Raw genomic sequence first — 26,590 nt, 5'->3', positions numbered from 1 at the left:
CTCCAGGGACACACAGAGGAGCAGATGCCACATGCCAGCTGACTGATGGAGATCGTCACAGGAGACAAGGATGCCAGGTTGTCCCCATATTGGGGGGAGTATAGACTCAGATGGGAAGAGTGCTCCATGATGCAGAGGTAGTGTGCATTTGAATTGTGAGCTCCTCAGGCAGCAAGGAGTTGGGCAGTTGGGTAGGACAGAGACATTTCCAGGGTGGTTGTGAACTGAGAATGGGCAGTACATTAAGTAACAAAGGGGATGTGACTGTGTGCTACTGAATATAATCTGGAAGCTTTTCAGTGTCCCAAGGGGAGAAGTGGAAGGAGGGCAGAGGTGGTGTGGGTAGGGGTGGTTGCTATAAATGAGCACAAACAGGCCATCAGAGAGCTCAGAAGGGGGATTGGGGCTAGGACTGGTTGGCAAAGGTGAGAGGCCTTGAGGGTTGGCTTAGAGGACTGCAGTGAGAGCAGGGGGCAGGGAGTAGATGACATCACAGCAGATAGAGGGTGTGGGTGCAGAGCAACAGTAGGAAGTCCAGGGAAACAGCAAGACCGGGACTGGGAGTGAGGTAACACAAGGACAGGAACAGGAGTCTAGAAGGATATGGAAGCAGCAATTCGGGTGGAGCCTGAGGTCTTTGGCTTCAAATAAGCTAGAGTACTTAACATAATATAGAAAGTTGGGGTCATTAGGTGAAGCTGTTCAAGGCACATTTCAAATCAAGTTTGGGAAAGATATCAGGGCTGAGATGAGGCTCAGGGTCTTATTCGGGTTCCTAGGGGGTCAGTGGAAAGAGATGATGGAATCTTGGACTCACCTCTGCATAGGGGTACAAAGAGAATCTGGGACAAAGGAAAAGCTAAAGGAGTTCATCACCACCAAACCAGTGTTACATGAAATGTTGAAGGGTATTCTTTAAGAAGAAGAGAAAGAAGGAGGAGGAGGAAGAGGAGGAGGAGGAGGAGGAGGAGGAGGAAGAGGAGGAGGAGGAGGAGGAGGAGGAGGAGGAGGAGGAGGAGAACAACAACAAGAGAACAAGAACAAGAGATAAAAATATGAACAGTAAAATGTCAATAAATACAATTGAATCTAAAAATCAAAATAAATGAACAAGGCATCTAATGAATAAATTATTGAATAAAATAGAAACAGAGGCATGGAAACATAGAACAGACTGAAGAATCTCAGCAGGGAGAAGGGTGGGGGGTGGGTGGGAAGAGATTAACCAAAGAATTTATATGCATATACACTGAGTGGTCAGATTATTATGACCGCCCCATCAGTACAATGAAGTGAATTAGTTATGCAAATAATAATAATAATAAAACCTTGAGAGTATTTGCTTAGGAAGTTTTCAATATTCAGTAGTTTTGGAAGTGTTAATGAAGTATTGATGGGGTGGTCATAATAATCTGGCCACTCAGTGTATATACTACCTTTGGACATGGATAATAGGGTGGTGAAGGCCTGGGTTGGGGTGGGAAGTAGGTGGAAGGGAGTAATGGGGGGGGAGTAAAGGGGGACATTTGTAATACTCTTAACAATACAGATTTAAAAAAATCAGAATCAGAGAGTCTTATGAACATGAAAGAATTTTCAAATCAGCCTCCTAATAAATGTTTGAGTCCCTTCCTTAGTGTCTTGGACAGACGTTAAAATGAGCTAGGCCATTGGTGCTCCAGGGAAGGGGTCCATGATGCCACTGCACATATAGTGCCCCACCTTCATTCCCAGGGTTGACCCGCCTATCAAGCCTGGTGGTCTCTCCCACCTCAACTTGTCTCCATGGGACCATTGCTTTGTTCTGTCTCCTTACTCCAAATCTCATTTACTGATCAACAGTTCCCTCCCTCGTCTCCCCAACTTCAGTCTCTCAGCGCTCTAAGTGACATCTACACTGCAGCAAGGGTGATGGACCTGAAACACCCTCTACTGTGTCACACCCATGCTTGGGAACTCTCAGAGGGGCCTCCCGGCGAATGGGACCCCTCAGCACAGTGCCAGCCTTCGCGTGCTGGTCCCACATTGTCTGTTTAGCCCTTCGGACCCCAAACCTCTCTCTGAGTGTCTTACATGTTCTGCAGAAAACCCATCACTCTGTTCCTCCAAGGCCTCCAACACCTTCTGAAAACATTTACAAAGCATCCGACTATGTCCATGGAGAGGCCATGTCTGTTTCTTTGCATCCGCTTTCTCTTTTCCAGGCTGAATCCTCTCATTTTCTCAACCTCTCCTCAGATGACAAAATTTCTAAGTAATTCTCGTGGGCCTCTCCTCTATGAAAGACCTGTGATTTCATACTGTCCTTTATTAAATGAGGCTGAGCACAGAACCGGGGAATTGTCCTCCTCATACACCAGTAAGAACACAATGCTCAGTACATGTGTTGCAAATGAATTTTCACAACTTGCATAGAAGTCTTTACAAGTCTCTCTAGTACATTTTATCTCCTTGGGTCCAACCTTCCGAAGTCCTTTACAATTTGGATTAATCTTCCCTCTAATACATTAGCTTTCCGACCCGGATTTATGCGAACTCAAGATTGGCCTGGCCTGCCCTTATTCCGGCGACAGGCTGGAGCCCCTTATTAATCATCCCTGTCAACATGCCCAAGGGGTTTGTCCAGGCCTCCGGGGGCCCCTGTCATTTCCTGACTGCTCACACACCATCCTTTCTATAACCCAAACTAGTTTATTTCAATCTATAATTTCTAGAATTTACTGTCTTTGAAAATGGGTATGGAGTATAACTATTTTCTAACAACTTTAGTTTGACTCTTCAAAGATTATCCACAAAGGTTTTGGGGTTATGTCTGCCAAATTTTTGCTCAGAATTCTAAAATATTAGGATTTTGGAGGTCTACGGACTGGACCTCATGACACCTTCCTTAATCTTCCCAGTGGGGACAATAGTTCTCCCTTCGGTGGACAGTCCCAGCAGTGACTGGTATCACAGCATCCTGCTTGTCACTTGGCAACTATATAATAGTTTTTTGTAAACATGGTTTGCATCCCCTACCAGCAAGGGGTTGGGAATGTTATTGAATTTAAATCAATTTAAATGATCAGGGGCTCTGATTACTTTTTCAATCCTTCCCTCCCTCCCTCCCTCCCTCCCTCCCTCCCTCCCTCCCTCTTCTGTGACTCTCGGTCTACATTTTCTGGCTTGACCAGCACTCCTCCTGCTGCACATCAAGCAGAGCAGGTGCTGCTGCCTGCCAGTTGTTGCTAGAAGAACATTGTTCCAAGCCTCTTCTTGCCCAACATGCTAAACAGCCTTTGAGGTTGCCGGTCACATTTCCCCACTAATTTCAGCTCAATCTGAGCTTTAGACTTTATGACAACTTTCACCAACCGCCTCCTACTCCTCCATGTCTGTCCTTGGCTCCGTGCTCCCCACTTAATCTTTTGGGTCAGGAAATGATGCTGAAATACCACCAGGAGAGTCTAGTTATACTAAAACGTGGAAGAAGGAATTTCAAAAAACACCACTTGCTCACTCTCTGAATGCACAAGGAGGGCTGGGAAATGATGGCTGAGGTGGATTAGATGATCAGAAGGTGACTGGTCCTCTGCCTGCAGGAGCACAGTTTCATGTGGGGGGTGTGGGTAGAAGTGACACATGAGGAGATGGGAGCCATGGAGGGGCAGGGTAGCTGAGTACAGAATACTTTCTAAGAATTCAAGGGGAGAAGAGGTAGAGAGAAGGGCAGTAAGTTGAAGATATGCAAACTAGAAGGGAGACTTTTTTTAAATATAGGGGACACCTGATGGGTAGTGAAAATAGAAATAAAAGAAAGAAACCAAATATTTTTGATGGGAAAAATAAAATGATAAAGTAGCTATGGATATTCTATTCATACATCTCCTGATACTGTTTCATTGATAAACCTTTTTGCAAAAAATATATTTTATTGATTTTTTACAGAGAGGAAGGGAGAGAGAGAGAGAGTTAGAAACATTGTTGAGAGAGAAACATCGATGAGCTGCCTCCTGTACACCTCCTAACGGGGATGTGCCTGCAACCAAGGTACATGCCCTTGACTGGAATAGAACCTGGGACCTTTCAGTCTGCAGGCCGACGCTCTATCCACTGAGCCAAACTGGATATATATATATATATATATATATATATATATATATATATATATATAGTAATTTCAGAGAGGAAGGAAAAGGGAGAGATAGAAACATCAATGATGAGAGAGAAACATTGACTGGCTGCCTCCTGCACGCCCCCTACTGGGGATCAAAACTGCAACCCAGGCATGTGCCCTTGACTGGAATCAAACCCAGGACCCTTTGGTCCACAGGCCAATGCTCTATCCACTGAGCCAAACCAGCTAGGGCCTGATAAACCTTTTAAAGCTAATTTAATATTGATGAAACAGACTATTTCTTTTTTGAATATCCCAAAGTCTGAGAAAGTTTCACAGAAAGGAATCTGAGGTAGGCGACAGTGAGCTGGGCTCCCTGAGTTCCATCATCAGCTACACCAGTGGTTCTCAACCTTCCTAATGCCGCGACTCTTTAATACAGTTCCTCATGTTGTGGTGACCTCCAACCATAAAATTATTTTCGTTGCTACTTCATAACTGTAATTTTGCTACTGTTATGAATCGTAATGTAAATATCTGATATGCAGGATGTATTTTCATTGTTACAAATTGAACTTAATTAAAGCATAGTGATTAATCACAAGAACAATATGTAATTATATATGTGTTTTCCGATGGTCTTAGGCGACCCCTGTGAAAGGGTCATTTGACCCCCCAAAGGTGTCTTGACCCACAGGTTGAGAACCGCTGATCTACACTTATAAAAGAGAAACATGCAAATTGGTGTCACTTCGCTATGCCCACCAGCCAATCGGATGAGTATGCAAATTAACCCAACAAAGATGGTTAATTTGCATACGCAGGCACGGAACGAAGACTGAAGGCTCCGGCCGGACTGAAGACTGAAGACTGAAGACTGAAGAGGCTTGGCTTCTCTGCTGCAGCCGGACCAAAGGCCTGGGTCCCGGGTGCTGGAGGAAAACAGGTGCCGGCAGCCAGGGGAAGGAAGGCCTATTGCACGAATCTTTGTGCAACGGGCTTCTAGTTGATATATAATTCTGGACAAGCTCCCTTCCATTTTCATGTCAGCAAAATAGGGCACAATGATGTCAGGCTTACACATGACCTAATTGCACAGCGAGTAAGAGGCGGAGACAAAATAGTGTGCAGCACAGCGCTGCGGAAGAGGAAGAAGACGGGGCCCTCCGCTGATTAACACACGGTTCAATGAGTTCCTTGGAAGAGGCATCCCCAGCCGGGTCAGGAGCATCCCAGCGTGGCTCCCTCCATCCCTGTGTTCCTTTTGTGAACCAGGGACCATCGCTCCCACCATGGGTCTGCACATGGCGTGGACGTCCCTACCAGCACGGTGGCACAGGGCACATTGCAGCAGGGAGAGGGCGCAGGGAGGCTCGGGCCCTGCACTGTGCCAGCGTCCAGAGTCTGAGCTGCCTCATATCTCACACGCTCACATATGTATTTAAAAAAGAGGACTCTCAGCCACAGCCACATGATAACATTTTCATTTCTGAAGTGCTAGCTAAGGAACATGGAATGTGCCTCAACTAGACAGTCACCTGCACACACCCTGAAAAACAAAAGGCCAATGGCGGGGATGGGGGGTGTGGGGTGTGGAAGACCTTACTCTGCACTTTAGCATCTATCAATTATTCTTATTTGCAAGCTTCCCCACAGCAATCCCTGCTTTTCCATGGGATTGAGATGGGTGTCATAAAGCAGCTATTTGATAGGGGCTATATGCCTGCATCTAAGTTTTGACAATATCGCAAAAGGATGTCCAATCATCAGCATGTTCAAATGAAAGGGGATTCAAAAACACAAAATAAATACTCGAAGAAGAAGACCATCAATACCTGCCAGCTGAGAACACAAACACGGACAGGACAGACACCAGGCAGGACAGACCTCCATGGCTGACGCCAGCTCTCTTGTTCCCGACAGGACACTCCCTGGTCCTCACTCACTGGTCCTTAACCCTGTTGTCACCCACTATTTCTTTGCCTCCGCTCTCTAATACAGAACCCTTGTTACTTAGCTCTGCCTAACAAGTTTGGAGATTTGTAAGGATGGTTTTGTTAAGAAATTAAGCAAAGAAAGAAAGGACAGGAGGAAGGAAGGGAGAAAGGGAGGAAGGGAGGAAGGAAGGATGGGAGGGAGGGAGGGAAAAAGGAAGAAAACACAAAACCAAGAGTTTCAGAGAACATGGCTCTGAGCCCATCAAAACCACTTTGGACATTTGTTGGCTTGGCGATGAAGTCTCCAGGCTGCACTCCCAATTTCTTCACCCACAAATACAGAGCAAAAGTAGGTTTAGAGTTGTGAGTGTGTGGAACACAGAGTTTATTCTTGTATTATTATTTATTAATCATTGGATTATTTTCCACATGAACAACTGTATACCGACTTTTGCCCACCCTGTATTGTGTCTCCCACGAACAGAGCTCCTCGGACTGGTATCCTTCATCCTCATCGACTCGAAGTCCACCTCAGGTCTGTGGGTCCTTGGGCTCCTGTGTGCACACTCCTCCCCCTTCAGATTCATCAAGTTCAGGCCATTACAGAGGAGAAGAGCTTTCCCCTCAGTCGCAGAGCAGATAACTGACATCTCAGAACTCAGAAAACGCTGGAGACGCCTCATGGCCCAGCCTTACACTGTGCCCGTGCAGAACCACGGGACCGAATGCTCTCTGCGGATGGCCTTCCGGGCTGACCGGCTTCATAATATGAGGCCATTTCAAAACAAGTTTAACAAAGGGAAGAAGGGCATTTGCCACCGAAGCATGGTCACATTTTCTATCACCCACTGATCTTTATCTGTAGCTTATCTGAAGTCTTGGAAGTAGCTTTATGTCTTGGCACGTGGTGGCTGTGCCAACATAACCCTGCACCCTCTCGGGTAAATTCCTTCAAGGAGGAAGCTTTCAGTGATCCCAGAGTTGATTACTTGGCATGGGGATCACTTTTTTATAAGGTTAGGGCTGCTGGGATCCGTGGCCCAGCCAGTGACTCATCCTATAACCTTGCCCTTCAAAAGGTTTAGAAGTGGGAAAATTAGGGCATCATTAAAAGCAAACTGTGGCTTCTGCACCCCTGGATAAGGTTAGAGATGGAAAAAATGTAGCTCTCACAGACAATTTAGACGTTAGGAGGTCGCTATGCTCTAAAATTAGTAAAGTGCTCAGGAAGAGAGAATATAGGTTGGCTAAATTGCTTGAGTCCCATTTTCTTTCTTCTCTCTCGCTCTCTTTTTCTCTCTCTTTCTCTCCCCTCTTTTTTTCCCTTCCTTTTTCCCTTCCTTCCTTCCGTCTTTCCTTAAAAAAACATATTATTGTATCCACCTAAATAGGTTGCTTGTCTATATTGTAAAACATACCCTGCTTGTAAACATTTAGTCATTTCTAGCAATCAAAGTCAACAGTATGAAGTTGGCCTCGTGTAGTAACTTTAACAGTGCCCATTAGTAACCCCTACAATATTTGTCTATAATCCAAATTTTCTCATTCCCATTTTTGATCCTGATTGCTGATTGCTCAGACAGCTTTGACATATTAGAAATGTCCTTATTTTGGACAATAAAAAAATGTTGTATAGAGCAACTCTTTCCATAGACTCTGCAAATACATTTGAACTCATTCTGACCAAGGCACAGAATCTGTGCCTTATGTGGGTCAGGTTGTAATTGGGCGATTCTGCTGGTGAACTCTGTTTAATACAGAAGCACCTAGGATATTAAACTCTGTGCCTGTAATTTCCCTCCTGTTGTTACTTAACATTTCAGGGGCCCTGTAGGACTAACAGACAAAGGCCTTTCTGGGGCAGGGCCTGGCCTTTCAGAAAGTCCTAGCCACTCTCTCCTATATGGGACACTTCTCACAGTCACGGGACCATGACCCTGTCCCTCACAGGCCTTGGTTCACGGCCACAAGTGGCCAAGGCGATAGTTCTGGGACAGAGTCTTCGTAATCTTTTCTTTCTGGGACCTAGTCAAACCCGGGGGATAAGTAGAAACGGTTAAGAGGATTTTCCTATGGGGTTTAAGAAATGTTGCATCTGGCACATGTTAGATAACAATGGTTTGTTGAATTGAATGTGTTTCAGTGCATCCACATTAAAACTCGCCCTCAGGAAGCGGATGGAACTGGATCTGGCACTTGGCATTCTCGCTGCCCTCCTCTCAGAGCCTTGAGGTGGAGCCTTTGTTAACACGTAAAAAAACGCAAGTCTGCAGAGAGATGCCTTTGTCCCGGGCAAGCGGCTGCTCCTCGGCATCCTCTCTGCCACAGCAATCATTTTCTTCCTCCTGAAACCCTGGTGCCGGCTCTGTTTTTTCTGACACAAAGGGAACAACCGTTTCTGGGGAATGAAAGCCCGCACTCCCTGAGGTGAAGCATTGCTTTCCTCACCAAGACCCTCTACAAACTGTGGCGTCCAGAACTAGAGGTGCCTGCAGTAAAAATGTCAGTTCCAGCAGATTTTCTGGACAGAGCCCTTGTGAAGCAGTAACTAACTTACAGGAATGATGAAGAATGAAGGTCAAGGGGGAATGGCCCTCCATCAGTCTAACCCAAGTGTCTCAGCAAGAGCCACCAACAGCTCTACCGTCTTTCCTTGCTCTCGGCAAGGAAAGTGAGGCTGGGCGCTGACGTCAGAAGTAGAATCTACACTAATAAAAGAGAAACATGCAATTGGTGTCACTCTGCTACACTCACCAGCCAATCAGAGCGGCTATGCAAATTAACCCAACAAAGATGGTGGTTACTTTGCATACGCAGGCACGGAGCAAAGACTGAAGACTCTGGCCAGACTGCAGAGGCTTGGCTTCTCTGCTGCAGCTGGACCAAAGGCCTGGGTCCCAGGCCGGAGGAAAACCAGTGCCAGCAGCCAGGGGAAGGAAGGCCTATTGTACGAATCTTCGTGCAACGGGCTTCTAGTCTATATATATAAAAGCCTAATATGCTAATTGTCCCTCCAACCATTCGACCATCAGACCAGTTGCTATGACGCGCACTGACCACCAGGGGGCAGATGCTCCAACCGGTAGGTTAGCTTGCTGCTGGGGTCCGACCAATCAGGACTGGGTGAGATGGGCTCGACATGCCCTGGAGCCCTTCCATGGTTCCTCCATGGCCCCAATTGTGCACCAGTGGGGTCCCTAGGCCTGGCCTGCACCCTCTCGCAATCCTGGATCCCTCAGGGGATTTCAGAGAGCCAGTTTCAGCCCGATCTCCACAGGTCAGGAAGAGGGACCTCACTGGTGCCTGAATCCATGCACTGGGCCTCTAGTAGCTGGAAAACAGTAGCTGGGAAGGAAGGAGGAAGTGTGGGGCCAGGGGAGAGAAGCAAAGGTGAACTTGGCAGATGGCTGTAGTGCTGGGAAGGATTGCCTCAACTTTAACCCATTTATCCAGACCCTTACTGTGTGCATAAAAAAATGAAATATGGGCAATTCATAGTTTTCTAAATGCAACCAGGCTGCCTGCATGCCACAAGGACAGACCCTTCTTGTTTGTCTGTCGTTGGCTCCTCAATAATAATGTCCCTAACAGTCCAGGAGACTGTTTTCTGTGAAAGAGGGTTCGCCACACATCCCTCTGGGCTTTCAGTGGCGAACACTGGAAATGAAACCCAGCCCGGCTCAGCTTATGCTGCATTTCTCAGCATACCGGCCAATGATGTGTTTTCGTGGCGCTGTATTGTGGAGCTCCCAGCTGACCTCTCCGTTTCTCCCCATTAATCACTCCTTGTCTTGTGCTTACGTAGAACCTGGAGCCCCATTTTAGCATTTGTGACATTTTTGGTTCTATTTCCAGCAGATGCTAATGTGTCTCCCACTTGCACTAAACCCACGGTTCCCAGGCTCTTTCATTCTACGTCTGCACATCGAACATCTGGGGCAGGGGTAGGGTCTGAGACATCACCAGGTCGGGGGGGGGGGGGGGGTAACGCATTACAGGGCCTGTTTCAATGAGCTTGCGGTGTGTCGGAAGCTTCGGGCTGCAGAAGATTTAAACGGAAGGACGGTTAAGTGCACAGATGGAGTGCAGGGCACTTCAAATACTGTAACTGTTGGCAGAGTGGAGACAAACTGGTAGCAACATGTGTTAGTCACATAGAGGGGAGAGCGGTGGGAGGCAAAGGCAGGCGGAAATGTCACCATGTCCTGCTGCTCTAACTGGATGGTGGTCGATTTAAGGTTTTGCAGAAGAGTCGATGTTTTCCACATGAATCCTCAAGGTTCGGGATATCACAGATGTGGTTTTTTGAGGGGGGAGCGGGGAGCGTAATCCCAGATTTGTTCCTCAAATGCCACTTTGAAGAATACACAGAGCCCTGTGCGGTGGGATCCCCACTGCACTGACCACACACGTGAACAACTCGGAGATGCATTTTGCCGAAAGGCGGCCTGTTAAACACTCTGACAGTGCAAAGCGGAGGACTGGGCCGCACTTGTCCAGCACAGGTTTTGTGTCTTAAAGAACTCTTCGTCCTCACACCGCAGAGCAAGGGCAAGTGTGGGCTGTTGGCCAGGCCTGGACGCAGCCTCTGCCCAGCGCTCGGCAGAGCCGGGCGCCACAATGGTGGGGCCTGCCAGCCAGGCGCTCACCCGGCCTGGGTGCCCGTTCTCCAGGATTCGTCCTTAGAGAAAAACTCTTACTCTGTGCTTCAGCTCAAATTTCTGATTCAGAAAAGTGTTTGTTTTCTGCCTTGTCATGCTCTACGTGTACCATCAGCCTTCAGTTTCCACTTCCTGCCTATAAAACAGTTCCCATCCTGCCCGGCCGGGGTGGCTCAGTGGTTGAGCATCAACCTAGGAACCAGGTCACCGTTCCATTCCCGGCCAGGGCACAGGTCCGGGTTGTGGACTTGATCCTCAGTGGGGGCTGTGCAGGAGGCAGCCGAACAATGATTCGCTCTCATCATTGATGTTTCTATCTCTCTCTCTCTTTCCCTCACCCTTCCTCTCTGAAATCAATGAAAACATATTTTAAAAAAAGTTCTGATTTCCAGAACACATCTGACAGGACTTCTCAGAGGAAGCCTAATTGGTGCATCACTGGCCTTTCTGAAAATGAATGAAACTGGGGTTGAAAACTCATGAGAAATCACTGTCTTTGCCTATGCATGTCTGGGGTTTAGGAGACTGACTGTCACTCCATTTCTGAGCGACTGAGCAGTAAGGTTGTGCTACTTTTCCCCGAAGGCTCTGCAGTCTTGCTGTAGGGTCATCACAGGGCCGGGCAGGGGGGACTGGCTCAGGGGGGACCAGTCGAGTGACCGCGGGCATGGGTGGCGGCCCAGCCCTGACTCACCTCTCAGCCGCTTCAGCCTCTGCTCCCGCCTGCGTCTCCGCACCACCAGCAGGAGCACGAACAGCAGCAGGACCCCCACCAGGATGCAGGAAATGGTCACCAGCATCTTGAGCCCCGCGTTGGTCGTCAGCCCTTCTTCGCTTTGGACAACGGACTTAATGAGTGGAGGGATTGTACCTGAAAGCAGGGCCGTGATGTTAGATGGCTGTTAATGAGGTCGGCATGGCGGAGTTTTAGGGATGACGGGTTATAACAATCGCGCCATGTGATCCGAGGTGTCGGCGGTGATGGGGGGTGAAGAAAGTCTTTATCTAGGTTCTTGCTGACTGATCTACTCGCTCACTCCCTTCCTTCCGCCTGATTTGCAACTTCGTCTGCAGCACATCAGCTCGGGATCGGCACCAAGGGCAAAGCGCACTGCTTTGAAAGAGACTTCATTTTGCAACGTCCTGCTGGGTGCAGAGAGTAGCGCAATGTACTTACTCGGCCTGCAGTGCCACCCCTAGCGCCACTGAGAGAGGCCAGTTTGAAAAATGGCACATCAACGAAGGAACAATAGTCCTGGCAAGTGGACAGAAGCGACCGGCAGGGAGACTGCACCAAACACCCCGGCTTAAAGATGCCAAGTCCCCTTCCGTTTGGTTATCCACTTGCTTTTTATCACAGGTGCAAGACCAAGTGTACTTTAGAAACTCTCATTTTAGGTAAAAGAGCTACAGACAGCTTTTCAGAGGGGAGCCATCCAGGTACCCAACGCAGGCTACTTCTGGACCAGACACTTAAACAGCGCTGGGACATTCAGATTATTTAGAATTATAAGGTAACACCGTAAGCTGCTTTCTATGAAGAGGCTGAATACAATGGTGCAGAGATGCAAACACAGGCATCCTTCTTTATGTAGCACCCTCCATCCCACTGTGTTCTCCATGTCAAACAAGGGCCAGGAAGCCCGTGGTTTAGAAAAAAGTGCAATAATACACTTTCACCTTGAACAATCATGACTGTTAGCTTGCACTTAGTAAGCAGGGCAGGGAGGACAGAACTCAGTTCTCTATGTGATCAGGACGCATGTCCTTCCAACTTGGCAGGGTTTGGAGCTGGAAACCCAAGTCTGCAAATGCTCAGAGCCCAGGGAAGGGGCACAGAAGGGATGCGGGTGAGGATGGGTCCACAAAGTCAAGGCAAACACAAGAAAGAGCAGAGGCGTTTGGCGAAAGAAATGGCAGAGGAGAGAGGCAATAAAGAAATGGAAGAATCTGGAATCTGACAGGTGCAGATGTGAGGCTCATTGTTAACGGTTGTTTTTCCCAAAGTGAAGAAAATTCTTTGGGCGGATGTGACCTGAGAGATATTAAAGCTCCATGTCTACAAAACTGGTTCAGAGCAACCCGTCATCTTTCGAAAGGAAAATAGAAAAATGTACTCGCATTTCTTAGTGTAATAAAATCATTTCCGATTTCAGGAAATTAAATGCAGCTCAAGGACTTTCTCATGATTATAATCTAAGATCCTGGATAAGTGAGAGCATGGCATTTTTTATGTTTAAAAGACACACTTTTAAAATCTGCAGAGCCCTGCTCGAGTGAGAACCAGTTTCTCATTCTGCGCGCGAGCGGTTTCTAATTAAACAATTCGCTGCAAACACATCACCGACCGGGGCATTGACTGCTCTGGCGTCTGCACAGATTACAGAGAAGCTGCTTGTCCCTGTGATTATCGGAAGTCAATTACTGAAAGTCAATAATCGAAAGTGAGAAATCTACTTGCTACCTACGTGGGTCCCTGCTAGCAAAGGACTTAGGGGAAGCCTCAGATACTAAGGAGAGTGTTCGTAAGTGTCCACATCACTTATTGTGTAAACCAAAGAAGTAAAAACTGTGATGGGCGGGAAGCATGTGGGAAGCACTCCTTTGCCGGTGGAATGGGGACAGCTTTGAATGATGTCGCGTGTAACCGAGGGCTGGAAAGCTAGAAGAACACCAGCCCAGCAGGACAACTGTCACTGTCCAGGAGCTGGGCAGGCTGTCCCAGGGCTGTGGGGCAGCGTGCCTGGCACAGGTGGGCCCAGGCTGGTGCGGCCAATACCGGACAGCTGCCACCCGAGGTCCTTCCTACATCCGTGGTCCCCAGGCCTGGAATGCTGGAGACATAGCCATCGGCCGTCATCCGGGACAATCCAAGACAAGACGTCTAGAGGAGGGTCCCAGGCCACCTCACCTCATTCATGTCCTTGGATTGTTTCTGAGGGTCCTCGGGTTCATGGACCTTCTTGTCTTAGGACAGGATGGCCTGTACCCCACGGAAGTTACAGAGCTTTAATGAAACAAGGTCCCAAGTGCACATAGCAGAGGAGGGAACACCCCTTAGCCTGCCCTGTGGTTAAGTCAAGTATTGGGGTGCTTGCTCAGGCTCAGACTTTCTCGTGGTCTGCTCTGATCCATGAAGATTGGACAGAAGGCGCTGAGGAGCTAAGCCAAACATTCTGACACATTGCAGCCGGTTTTGTCTTGCGATTAAAACCCTAATTCAGTCCCTGAGGGGCGTCCCTGCCAGGTTGCCGGAAGCAGTGTCAACGTGCTGCTACTGGGGCTTTCTAAAGCTCCCCAGATTCAGGCCCTCAATGCCACCACCTTCCAGCTTCACTGGGTTGGGCCCTTGTTCAAATACCAATAAATGGCCCTCGAATAGGAGTTGCAGAAATCAAGGCTAACGACACATCATTAACGATACAGTATCACAAGATACCTCACCTGGTTTTCAAAAAGCTCATGCAAACTTCCTGTGTGTGTGTGTGTGTGTGTGTGTGTGTGTCTGTATATGTATGTGTGTGTATGTGCATGCATGCACATGTATTAGCATTCTGTAACATAATTCTATTCCCATCAGTTCCTCTATTTCTGCTCAGAGACTAACACAAGCCTGTTTATCATGAAAAACTGGTTTTGCACATGCAGTTTAAGTGCTTAATGAGAGCAAAACAGAAAGTTGTGTGTGGATTGGGATGGGGCGTGGAAGGGGTGGGAGACAACAAAAGCAATGTTAGCGCACAGTCATAGACAAGGCACAGAACCACGTGGGAAGAGTCCTTCAACCTGAAGAGCATCCTCCTACACCAAGACTCCCTAATGTCAGTCCCCTTGGCCCTCGTCCCTTCTCTCTGGATGACAGCCCTGGTCATGTGGGTACAATGAGCTAGGGAGCCCTGGAGGGAGGGGCATTGAAGGCTAATGGAGTCTGTGGGCAGGGGTCCCTCTGTGCCAAGGATGAATGTCAGAATGACAGTGAGCATGTGCACATGTCCCAAGACACAGATAGGAGGGAGGGAGGGCCAGCTTACTGCCGTCGTAGTTGAGCGTGGCGAAGTTGGCCTGCTTCTCCGCACAGCCTGCGCTGTTGCACACCCTCATCTGCAGCTCATACCACGTGGCTTCCTGCAGGTCGTACAAAATGTAGGACTTGGAGAGAGAGGTCCGCTGAGCTGTGGTCCAGACCGTGGTCCCAAAGGGTCTGTACTCGAGTGTGAAGGAGGTGATGGGGCAGCCGCCGTCATTCCAGCCAATGAGGTTCAGCCTCACGCGTGTGGTGTTGATGCTGGCAAAGAGCTCTTGCTCCTTCGAGAACTGGGGCTCTGTGGGAGGAGGCACAACGGGATCAGCTCATGGGACAGTGAATGAGAGCCGCCAAAGGCGTCATGTCCCCCTCAGGCTCCTTTCTCCACCTAGGCAGGGAGCTCAGGACAAGCAGGGCTCGAAGGCCACTCCCAACTGGTCCACCATGGATAGGGTCCTTATGGGCCAGTGGGCTGTCTCCTTCTGTAATGATCGAGGTGTGAGAGGGAGCATTGGGTGGGTAAAGGTCATTTTCCTGTATCTTCTGGTTCCCTGAAGAACAATGCAGTTTCACATGTGCGTGTCCTTGAGTGGCTCCCAAGGACCTTCTGCTGTGGGCGCACCTGTCTCCGGGGGTGACCTGACTCCAGAGAAGACAGGGTTGGATTTGGGAAATACCAACAGGGATCCCTCACTATCCGAATGCTTCATGCTGGAGCCCAGAGACCTCATGGCATTTCTGCATAAATCAATCCCTCACCATGCGAACCCTCACCAGGTTATCTGAAACTCAGGTGCCCAAGAACATCTCTACCTGCTCGATTCCTGCGCCCCTGCCATCCAGCCCACAGCACTGGTTCAAATGCAGATGCCAGGGAAACCTGCAAAGACCCCCTCTTTACCTCCTCACTTACCCTCCCCTACAGCTATGGCCCTCCCTCTTCCTGGGGTCCCAGGGCTGCAAATTTCACCGTAAGATGCAATTTCCCTTGGGGTTCATCTCCCCGAAGGTCCATGTTTCAGATTAAAAAACCCCCCACCTCACATGAAAGGTTAACAATCTATCCCAGTCACTTCCCACCTGAAGAGCAGGGTCTTTGAGGAGATATGAAAGTTACAGACAGAGAGCGTCTGGGGTGAGAAAGGGAGAAGATCACACTAGAAGGTCAAAGGGTAAATATCATATTTCATAGACACTTTATGTTGGCATGAAAGCCCTTGCTTTTCAAATGACACTTCTTTTAGCTGCAGATGAGATATTAAAAAAAAAATAAAAGAACCAGAATACTCCGTAAGGACGAGCCATCCCTCTCATTACTCTGTAACCCAGTCAAACCCATGTTGGGAATAACAGAGTTTAAACACACAAACAAACATGCAAATATATGATGCATTTGTGATGCCAATGTCCCCTTCCATCTGGAAAACAAAGGAACTCTAGAAATAAGAAGAAGGCATACGTACCTTTCCCTAATGTTTTCGCTTCTATGATTTCACTTATGCGCCCGGGGCCCACTCCATTTTGCGCGGTGAGTGTGAACTTGTACCAAGTACCGCATTTCAGGTTTTCCAGGCGATAAGAACGTTCGCTTGGGCTGATGGGAAAACTTCCCCACTGCTCACTGTTATCCTCTGAGTATTGCAATATGTAGCCTTCAGAAGATAAGAAATGCATTCAAAAGAGTGTTATTTGTTTCTACCAGCAGTTGGCTTTTGTTTGCATTTTAAAAAATATATTCTTTTTAAATAACATATTTTTGTTGATTTCAGAGAGGAAGGAAGAGGGAGAGAGAGATAGAAACATCAATGATGAGAGAGAATCATTGATCAGTTGCCTCCTGCACGCCCTCTACTGGGGATCGAGCCCACAACCCGGGCATGTGCGCCTGACTGGAATTGAACTTGGGACCCTTCAGTCTGCAGGCCAATGCTCTATCCATTGAGCCAAACTGGCTAGGGCCGATGTTTGCATTTTGACAGGAGTTCTCAGAACACTCACATCTTGGGAGAACATTGGATCTCTTCTGGTCCCAGGAAAGTTAACCCAGGCCTGAGAAGTGCCTGGTGATGTAATGATTAGTGAGGGATTTAGGCCGCACCCGGCATTACTATGGTGGTGTTGTTGGGTGCTGGGTGAGAATAAAACCACTTTCTGTCCGTTCCCTTTTAGGAGGTGGACTGGGCAGAGGGAAATGGACACTCAATCCCTAAACAGCTGCCCTTCAGAGCCCACGTGCCAGATCCTTGGGCATGAGCACGGTCAGAGCTGAGCTGTTGTTAAGAGACCAAAGCTCTAGGAAAGGGATCTATTATCAATGGTGGTGGGGATCCTCTCTACTACCCTCTACTCATTCACAGCCACCCAGAGAATCGGCTCCGAACCCTGCAGCCCTCCCAGCATTCCGATGGGAACCTGGCTTCTCCTTGGTTTGAAAAACCCCTCTAATGCATCACATGTACTTTATGCACCTTTACTTCTGCTACAGGTAACAACAACTGGCCATTCTTTGAGCTCTAACTATGTGCGAAGCACCGTCCTCAGCCAGTTACTGACATTACCTCGTGTAACCTATGAAGTAGTGATTATTTCCTCTAAGGCAGCGGTTCTCAACCTGTGGGTCGTGACCCCTTTGGCAGTCGAACGACCCTTTCTCAGGGGTCGCCTAAGACCATCCTGCCTATCAGATATTTATATTACGATTCATAACAGTAGCAACCTGACAGTTATGAAGTAGCAACGAAAATAATTTATGGTTGGGTCTCAACATGAGGAACGGTATTTAAAGGGCCAGAAGGTTGAGAACCACTGCTCTAAGGTCCAGAGGAACACTCTGAGGTCCAGAGAGGTTAGGGGACCATCCCAGGGTCTGATAGATTCAAACATCAATGCCAGAATCTAAAGCTCATGCTCCTTGCTCCTGTGGTCACTGAAACATTCCTCCTTGGTATGACCTTCATCCCTGTTACCCCAGCCACTTTCCTGGGGTGAACAAATCCTGTCTGCCCTGTCCCTGTCCCATCTCCTAAATGGTCACACCCAGGCAACCAGGGTCTAGCCTGCCTGGTGCATGGTGTCCTTATACCCATCTTGCCCATGAACTCCATCTTAACACTGGCAAAGTGCTGCTCACTTCCACACTATGGAGCCGACTAAACCCACACTGGCAGCATCATCATTTGTCCAAACTTGTCACATGGAGATCACCATCTCTGACTCCTCCTCCCAAGTATGGTCAGTATCTTCCCTACTCCTTCCTCCTTGCCTTCCTTCTCACCCTCTGCAGCCTTGGTGTCCGTCCTCTCTCCCGAGCCTCATTGTTTCTTCTGTGCCCCTGATCTTCACTCCTTGAAGCTCCTTTGATACCTGACAAATCTGGACAAATCAGGTGCCTGATGGATCTGTGTGCTCCTGCTCCCACCGTCATATCCTGACTTCTGCTTCCAAACCGCCTCCTTGGTGCCCGGCACATCCTTGCTATTGGACTCTCCTTCTAAGCTCCTCCATCTCCACCACTTCTAGGAAGCTCTTCTAACCTTTGGTGATGGGAACCCCCATGCTAATGGCATTGGCCACCACTGTGTTTGGGGGATCCCTCGTTGCCTTTTCTTGGAAACTCTTCATTACTAAAACTAGCTTCATCTCTAAGCCCTTCCGCTGGGACACTCCTGTACTCCCTCTCCCTATAGTCCCTCTCCCACGCTCCACCGCCTTCAGGACCAACACTTCATTTTCTTCCCTTTCTTTCATTTCATTTTAGCTGAGAGCACTAGGGCCCCTTGAACTCTTCCCTCAGTGCCCCATTTCCCCCCCACAAAAAGGTTCTCTAACCAGCCTAGAACCTCCGGTAGACCATGTTACTAAGGAGGCTGTTTTCACTCATCTTCTGACTTCCTGCTGCACCCATCCCACCAGTCACCAGTTCTTGTCATCTGTGATCTGCTTTTCTTCCCAGCTGTCCAGAGTCACTTGAGGAAGTCATTGTGCTGTGATATCTGTGACCACTACAATTTGTGCTGTTTAGCTGCAGCTGGGGCCACCCTCCCACTTGGCAATGACTTTGTTCATCTATTAATGACTCTCTGTGCATTCACACGGCAGCTGTTACAAATCTTACCCACACTCCTCAAACCCACAAATGATCCTCACCCCTAATCATCCAACTATTTTTAAATAATAATCTCACCTCTTTCTTTCCTAAAAAAAGGGAAGATCCTCCCCTTCAGCCAGAGGAGTGCTAATAAATGTTTAACAACTGGCTCTTGAGGGAAAAAAAAAAGAGTCCTGTTTGATAGCATTTCTCATCTGTGTGGTGTGTAAACACCCCGGCCTGGCTGCAGCCTGAGTGCAAAGCTGGGGAGGGATGTGGCACCCAGCTCGTGCGCTGGAAGGAGCTGGGAGCAGGGGCTTCAGCGCCCAATGGCTTCACCCTAAAATGCCCCCGTATTTCCAGTTGATTTCTCACCCTTCCTGCTTTCTCACAGAGAGAATATCCTCTGCCTTTGGGAATCTGAGCCTTCCATCCTCTCTCACCCCGTCCTCTTTGGTCACTCAGTCCTCACTCTGTGCATCTGCAGCCCCTTCAGCTGGAATGTCTCCCTTTCCTTGGGAGTCATTCCTTGGTCTACAACTTGCTCAGAATGATGCTTTCCAAACTCCACTAATGCCAGAATTACCACACTATCTCATTCCATCATTATAAACCTCCTTTATTCCATTCTACTATGCACTCATTGCAAAAGCTTTGGACAAATCAACCATTTTCTATCTAAACTCTAAGTTCTCCAACATTTATTCCTGTACAAGGACAGTAACTGTGGTTACTTGAATGAATGATTGAGTACATGAATGAATGAATGATATTGTGCTGACAACATGGGGAAGAAATGGTATGTAGAATCTCAAGGGGGAGGTTAGCACATTTGTTTTTGCTTTCTATTCTGCATTTGTCACTCTTGCACTCAGACAGGAGACACACAATGACTTTGCGAATGGGACTCTGCGGGTGAACGATGCATTTCAACAAACACCATCACAGTAGATGTGGTTTCTTGTGGAGGTAATGGAAGAATTCATCATAGGATGTATTTTTGGGAAGAATAAACATAAGATTATTGGATGAGGATGTGTCACTTTACAGCCTGTGGATAATGACAATTAATCAATGATTGTGGACAACCTATTCCTTTTTACCTCTGATCGAGCTGCCCCCATTGTCCCCAGGGAGCCAGGAGAGGGTGATGGAAGAAGATGTGGTTTTGGACACTGTAAGCCGAGGCTGATCTGGTGGCACTAGACAGGAAACAGTTGTTAGAAAACAAGAATTAGTTTCTCACATCTTTAATCTTCCTGAACAGTCATTTACCAAGTCATGTCTATCAGCCATTCATTAAAGAAGTGTTCAAGGTTGCCAAAATATGCAATTCACTTCTGTCAAGATGTCTATTTAGTTGATATCCTGGGCTAAAGAGATAGAGCAGAGTGAATCTATTATTTAAAGGAAATTCAACGACATTTCTACTTGGATTTATATCTAACTCATTTCCTCACCGATTCCTTGAATTTCTGAGTTGCTCATCACTAATTGAAATCTTCTTCAAAGTTACTAAGGAGACATGCGGTATTTTACCCTGTGTTTCAACCATGATTCAAGTGAGAAAGATAAGTGGCATCCACTTAGCTGTTCTCTCCTCAGTGATGCGAAAGAGGGAGGACAAGAATGGCTTGTGGGGAAAGAACTACAAAATTTTCCACTTTTTGTAGCTACTCCCCCAAGACACAACACACACACACACACACACACACACACACTGAGCTCCGAAAATCCAAGGTGTACCATTGAGCAGCAGCATCTGAATTACAATGCTCATAACAGGGTTTGAAGATTGCATACTTCTAACCAATGGGCTTTGATCTTATTTTGGATTAACTCTGAGGATAATAACGCCAGAGAAATTCAAATCAGGTTATCCAAATTATAGTGACAGCTTCCCATAAACTGTCCTTTTCTTTACCTCTGAGGGCAGCCGGATATATGAACCCAAAGGCATGAAAAGTAGACCCATTTCTTTCAAGTCACAATATGGTATCTATCTTCTAAAATGTTCTGGAGTTCTCTTGACTTCCAAGTTAAAATTTCAGATCAATTTTGCATTAGTTTTTTAAATAGTTATAAAAAGTAGTAACTATTAGTTTTTCTTCTTCCCTTCCCTTCTGCTGAGGACAATATTGATTTTATTTTTACTTGCCATGATTATTGCTGTGACAATACTTAAATCCGAAGATTTCTTTACCAATAAAAATCAGGTGCATTCACACAGGAACCCAGTCAATGGCCATTTGGGATTTTACACTTAACTTTAATTTACAATCTTAAGTTTGTTGTGTATTTTTATGTATGCTAAGAAAAACTCCACATGTTTTATTAAATACACAATTAAATATTACAGCAATATAGAACTTAGTGTTTTTTTTACATATTGCATATAAGAATTGAGTTAATCAGCAGACATCAAGGGCCTCAGTTCAGACTTGTTTTTTGTGTTTTCTGGGTTACACTTATACATATGCAGAGTGAACCATGCGATTCGTGGAAGTTATGGAGAAGGGCTTTGTCAGCGATGCTCACGTGAAGGAATAGGAGACCAGCTCTCTATCTGCAAAAATGGAACGAGTGTGACCTCTGGAATCATGAATGCTTTCTATTTTCTTTGTTTCATTATATTTTCCAGAATGAACATATGTACTTTTTGCAACATGAGAGCAGCAGTGAGCTTTTTCTTGAGGGTGATTTTTAAATGTGCTCCACTTGCCTCTGCCTACAGGCATGCATACGACAAATATCATTACAGAGAGCCCCACCGTCCTGTACCTTGTACTTGTAAGTTTAAAATGATCTCGTCGGAGCCCCAGTTGTTATTGGCGATGCAGCTGTAGTAGCCGGAATCCTCCGCCTTCACCGTGCGGATGACGAAGCTCCCGTTGCTGAACACACTCCTCCGCCCATCAATCGTCACCAGGCTGGGCGTCCCGTTACTGCCTCACAGGAAGAAAAAGGCACAGATTAAAGAAATTACAATCCAGGTTAGCTGAGGTTGGGGAGGAGCATAAAGACTCTCTTTGAAGCAAGCAATGCGTTTGGATTCATAAGAACTAAACTATGATTCTATCATGAGAAAAATCAGCTGAGTTGTGTTCTTTGTAAAAAATGCTATGCTGACGTGAGTCCCTGTCCCAGGCCTGGATTCACACATGTCCCTGCCTGCTGTGTCCACCACCATGTAGACACCTGTGACTGCCTCTTCCTGGGGATTCCTTCTGTGGGGACAAGTGCCATTTGACCAAGTCATACTACGAACTGGATTTTGGGGTCTCTTCTAGATTCACTTAAAGTTACAGTTGTTCATGATTTTGACATTAAAATGGACAGTGGTATGTCAAGGGGGTGACAAGTTGACCCTAGCATGGAGAGAGTTCCCTCATCATCATTCCCAAGGCCACAGTGGCAATTGTCCAGCCGTGTGGGGTCACCTCAGGGAGAATGCCATCTGACCTTGGGAGCTTACATCCTTCCTTTGGATGAACTGACTTTAAAAGAGATGAGAAAAGTGGTCGCTGGGCCAAGACCATTATTTCAATAGTTGATGTCTTTTGAGTGCTTTTATTTGAAAATAGGTACTCTTCTGAATCCATTTTATATCAAATCTTTACACTCTCTAGTGAATTCTCAGTCCTTTAAGTCCTAATTTTTTTCCTTTGAATAGAGATGAAACACTTTAAAAAAGTTACATGGACACAAAACATCTCACCCACTTTCCCCCCCATCTTCACTGCTATTATTTTAATAATTACTTTTGGGAATGAAGCCAGATTTTACATTAGCAAAGTCCTTATTTCTTACAGTCACTTCTCAGAGCGTTTGAGTTAGGGCTAGTGGGTCCATTAGCTCGGAAGGCGAAGAGATGAGTGCTAAGTCTTACATACCCTTGGGTGCATTCATTTCAGTTATATGAGAAATTTACATGAGAAGGTACAGAAAATGTCCACAGAGGATACTGGGTTGGTTAAACTATTTTCCTTATAATCCTTCTTTTATGAACTTAAAGGCTCTGAATTTAGGGAGGATTTACATAGTCGATCAGTTCCTTTTAGTGCTAGAGCCCAGGTCCCTCCCCACCCCCTCCTCTCTATCTGGGAAGAGTGGGTAGGTTTAGCAGCTTTCACTGGACCCAACTCAGTGTCTCCGGTGCAATGACTCAGAGCTCCGCTGAAGGCACACATTGGGTTACTGGTTACCTGTCTTTCATCCACTTCACCGCAGGCGCAGGGTCCCCCACAGCTTTGCACGGCAAGGCGATGTCCTTCATCCACGGGGTCGTCACCGTGCCGCTGAAGGTCAGGATTCGCGCAGGAGCTGCACGCCAAACAGAGAAGCCCAATTAACATGCAGACTCGCCCACACAGAGGTCAAAATGACTTTCCCCAACACAGCAGCACCCCAGCAAGGGGCCTGCAGCCCTGCCTGTGAGCATCCCTGTCCACGCCATTCTCTGGCACCTGGGTTTGAAGACGGCATTTTCACTGTGAGAACATACAAACAGCCGAAAACCCCCACTGTGGCATTTCCCCCTTCTATTGACTAAACATGAGGAGCCCACATTAATTATTTGGGGCTTCAGAAGCCCAGCAGCTCCATCCCAGGCTGTGTTTTCTATGAGTCCAATTATTTTTCAAAACACTTTATTAAATAATTCATCTCAACACCCAAACTGCACATTAAAAGATACTTTTAATATCAGAGAGAACAGGCAATACAAAGCATAAAGCTCTGAGGGACGGGAAGAAGTAAAACTGGAACAACTCCTATCGATCAATGTTCTGGCCTTTCCTGACGTTATTATATCCACTTGATCTTCAGCACGACCACACGTTAAGGACAATGCGCGTTTTCAGAGAGGCCTCCCTTGAAGAACAACCCTTTGCTCAGGACAGTGATGATGAGATTCCAACAGGGTGTCTGTCAGGGCAGCTGGCACAGGGCGCCATTCCCAAGTGGCAGGAGGGCCCAGAGGTAGAGAGGAAAACCCAGGGTGGACCTGTGGCAGCAGAGGCCCCCTTGCAGATGGGAGGGCAGCACAGACAGGCTCCTGTGCCACCTTCTTGCATGAGACACAAAAGTTAAAAGAGGCACCAAGATACCCGCCTTCTAGAGGCAAAGCTAGTGTCCATCCCTTGCTGTCCCCTGGGACACTGCTTTCTGGGACGCTCTCTCCAGAAGCTCAGCCCGGCCACATCTGGCCCGTGACATCCTTGCTCCAGCCTCCATGCTCTCTCTTTCTCTATTTACAAGGCTGGAGATGAAGGACCCCAGGACTTCAAATCCTGCGATGGAAGAAGCCTGGATCCCTGAGTCACCACATGGAATGAGCCACCCAGGAGAGCCACCTGTCCAGAAATACCTGCGCTGGGCTGACTGTGTTTTTATGCTGAGCCTCTGAAACTCCCGGGATGCCGATTCCGCAGCCAGGCACCCCTGTATCCCCGACATAGTGCCAACATGCAATGGGCACTCCAAATCATTGACCAAATTACCAAATGGTATTTCATCTCCCCAGACAAGTCCTACTCCCCTGGAAGTGGCCAGCTGCCAGCTGTGACTCCTCTGAGCATGTCACATCCTCCTGCATCAGCCAGGCCGGTTCTGGCTATGTCTGGAGATGTAACACTGGACACACAAAGTAGGGAAGAGGTAAAGCTATTGCTACTCCTATGTCCATGTTGCGGTTCCTTTCTTACCCTGCAGAGCAGTCCTTATGCCCAGTGATAACCAATGTTTTCTAAACGTTAGGCCGGCTGGATAGCATGACCAAAGAGTACAACTGACAAAAACATCCACTAATTACACTTCTTACCAACTATATGCTTATTTTCTATCTGCCTTCAGCATGTGACACCACTGTGTTCCTTCCCCTCGGTACATTGTGCTGCTTCTTTCTCAGCTCTCACAGTTATGAGTACAAGAGCTTGTGGAGGTAACACTGGATCTTGGCAGGTTTATTTTCTCCTGCAGGCACCTCTAACCTTACTAGTAATAAATTGCCAATGTGATATATTCACAAGTCAGGGGGCACCTCCTGCTGGCCTGGGGTTGCGATGTAAATAGCTTTACTCATGAGGAGTGGTAATTTAGGGGGACCCCAAACCCCGGATGGCAGCAACGACCAGGGGAAAATAAGAATATTCTGTGCCTATATGTACGTGCCTTTGAGAACCAGTATAACATCTCAGGGTAAAGATCAGCATATTCACTTACAGGAACTTTTTGTTTGGTGACTCCAACTTCCCACTGCTACTCAAGGTCTTTGTTTATAGCATTCTATTAACGGGAGAAGAGCACGCGATTTTCTCCTATTTGCAAGGTTCCAAGTTCTATAGACCAAATAGAGACCTTTCCGTTTAAGAAGTGTGATACCTGGTTTTGAGGCAAGTAGAACTTCCTTGGGAGGCTGCTCTGTGGTGATTTTCACTACACAAAAGAGTGAGTGGGGGTCCCCTTTTTCTAATTCTCCCAAAGGCACCCTGAGCTGTAAGGCCACTCACCCTTAGCGCGGTGTTCACCTCTAGGAGGATTCTTTTCTGATTTTCCCCAAAGCCCAGTGCCAGCCACCAGCAACACTATTTCTTGGGCTGAAATGTGGTAACATGTGATATTCTGGTTTACTTGATGTTTAGGGCATCGTAAGCTTTAGTTCAGGTAGAACAGAGACTTTAAAAATAGCCCAATCACAATGGCAAACGAGGTCCTTACTACGGTGGCACACCTTTCGCTAACGGCTCTACCGTGATGATTTCACTGCTGTTGCCTCTGCCGGCTGAGGTCACGGCCACCACCCAGACGCTGTACTGCCGGTTCCGGCTCAGGTTCGGGATTCTGTAGGAAAATGAGTCGGGAGAGGCTTCGAACTCGCTGATCACCTGTGACAAGAGACACAAATGTTCCCACATTCAAGAAGGCAAAAGGCACAAACAAATATCCCAAAAGAATGGCTATTCACATGTTATTTATCATCAGAGTAAAAATCCTCCTCTAATCCTTCTCCAAAGGCTGGGTTTGCATACATAGGCTATGGCTATGTCTCGCTGTAGTCTACATTGCTCTATGAAGCAACTTTGACAGCCACGGGTGAGCAAATTAATCCTTAACATGATGAAAACGGATCACACATCTGTTTTCAGCTGAGATGGAGTAGCAAAAACCAGATTTAGTTTTCTACCCGAAACCACCGAAAAACACCTGTTTCAAAGGCTTTGCACACCAGGAAATGAAGGACAGTGATCTGTGAACAAAGGAGGTGAGGCATCCGACTGAAGAGATTTTACATTTCTGTGAGCATTTCCAGGCTGGGGCCCAGAGAAGGGAGCCCAGGGGGAGCCCGGCCGCTTCCCTGAGTTGAGGAGACAGAGCTGAGAGACAGGGAGGGACCTGGGTCCATGGGACAGAGGACTGGGGAGAGGGGAGCTGAACAGAGAGAGAACTCTGGGGGTGTGAAGAGGGTCCCACTTGGGTGCACAGCCGAGCAGATCTATGCGTGCGTGTGAGGAACTATCGGAGCCAGGAAAGAACCACCTGGAAGGACTGGAGGTCACAGCAGCCAGCATTCATCCAGGCCTGGGAACAGTGCCTGCCCCCACCAGCCAGACTGAAAACCCTAGAGATCGTCAGGCGTTGGACACAGTGCGTGAGGGCCTTACCTCGGTGGCAGGAAATAGTTAGCACTAGATTCAACACCGCCTGGTGCTGCCTGGGAAATATGAAAAGCAAGATTCACGAGAGGCTGAGCCAGGAATAGGACGTCCTTGCTGAGGGACGTGTACA

The 26,590-nt window shown here is 47.4% G+C and overlaps 1 protein-coding gene across 1 annotated transcript in view; it reads right to left on the bottom strand.

The window, feature by feature from the left end:
* Positions 1–26,590, bottom strand: part of DSCAM (DS cell adhesion molecule) — a 469,770-nt gene that overhangs the window by 35,827 nt on the left and 407,353 nt on the right. Inside the window, exons 22-28 of the mRNA XM_070403791.1 lie at positions 25,536–25,689; positions 23,011–23,128; positions 21,587–21,750; positions 19,909–20,007; positions 16,182–16,370; positions 14,726–15,016; positions 11,389–11,565 (exon numbers count right to left, since the gene is read on the bottom strand). Of these exons, the coding sequence (XP_070259892.1) occupies positions 11,389–11,565; positions 14,726–15,016; positions 16,182–16,370; positions 19,909–20,007; positions 21,587–21,750; positions 23,011–23,128; positions 25,536–25,689 (1,192 nt within the window). The remainder of the gene's footprint in view (positions 1–11,388; positions 11,566–14,725; positions 15,017–16,181; positions 16,371–19,908; positions 20,008–21,586; positions 21,751–23,010; positions 23,129–25,535; positions 25,690–26,590) is intronic.

Source organism: Myotis yumanensis, unplaced genomic scaffold (assembly GCF_028538775.1).
Source record: "Myotis yumanensis isolate MYYU_CA2020_CCGP unplaced genomic scaffold, mMyoYum1.0.hap1 SCAF_2, whole genome shotgun sequence".
Taxonomy (NCBI): domain Eukaryota; kingdom Metazoa; phylum Chordata; class Mammalia; order Chiroptera; family Vespertilionidae; genus Myotis; species Myotis yumanensis.
This window is presented reverse-complemented; position numbering and strand designations above follow the sequence as displayed.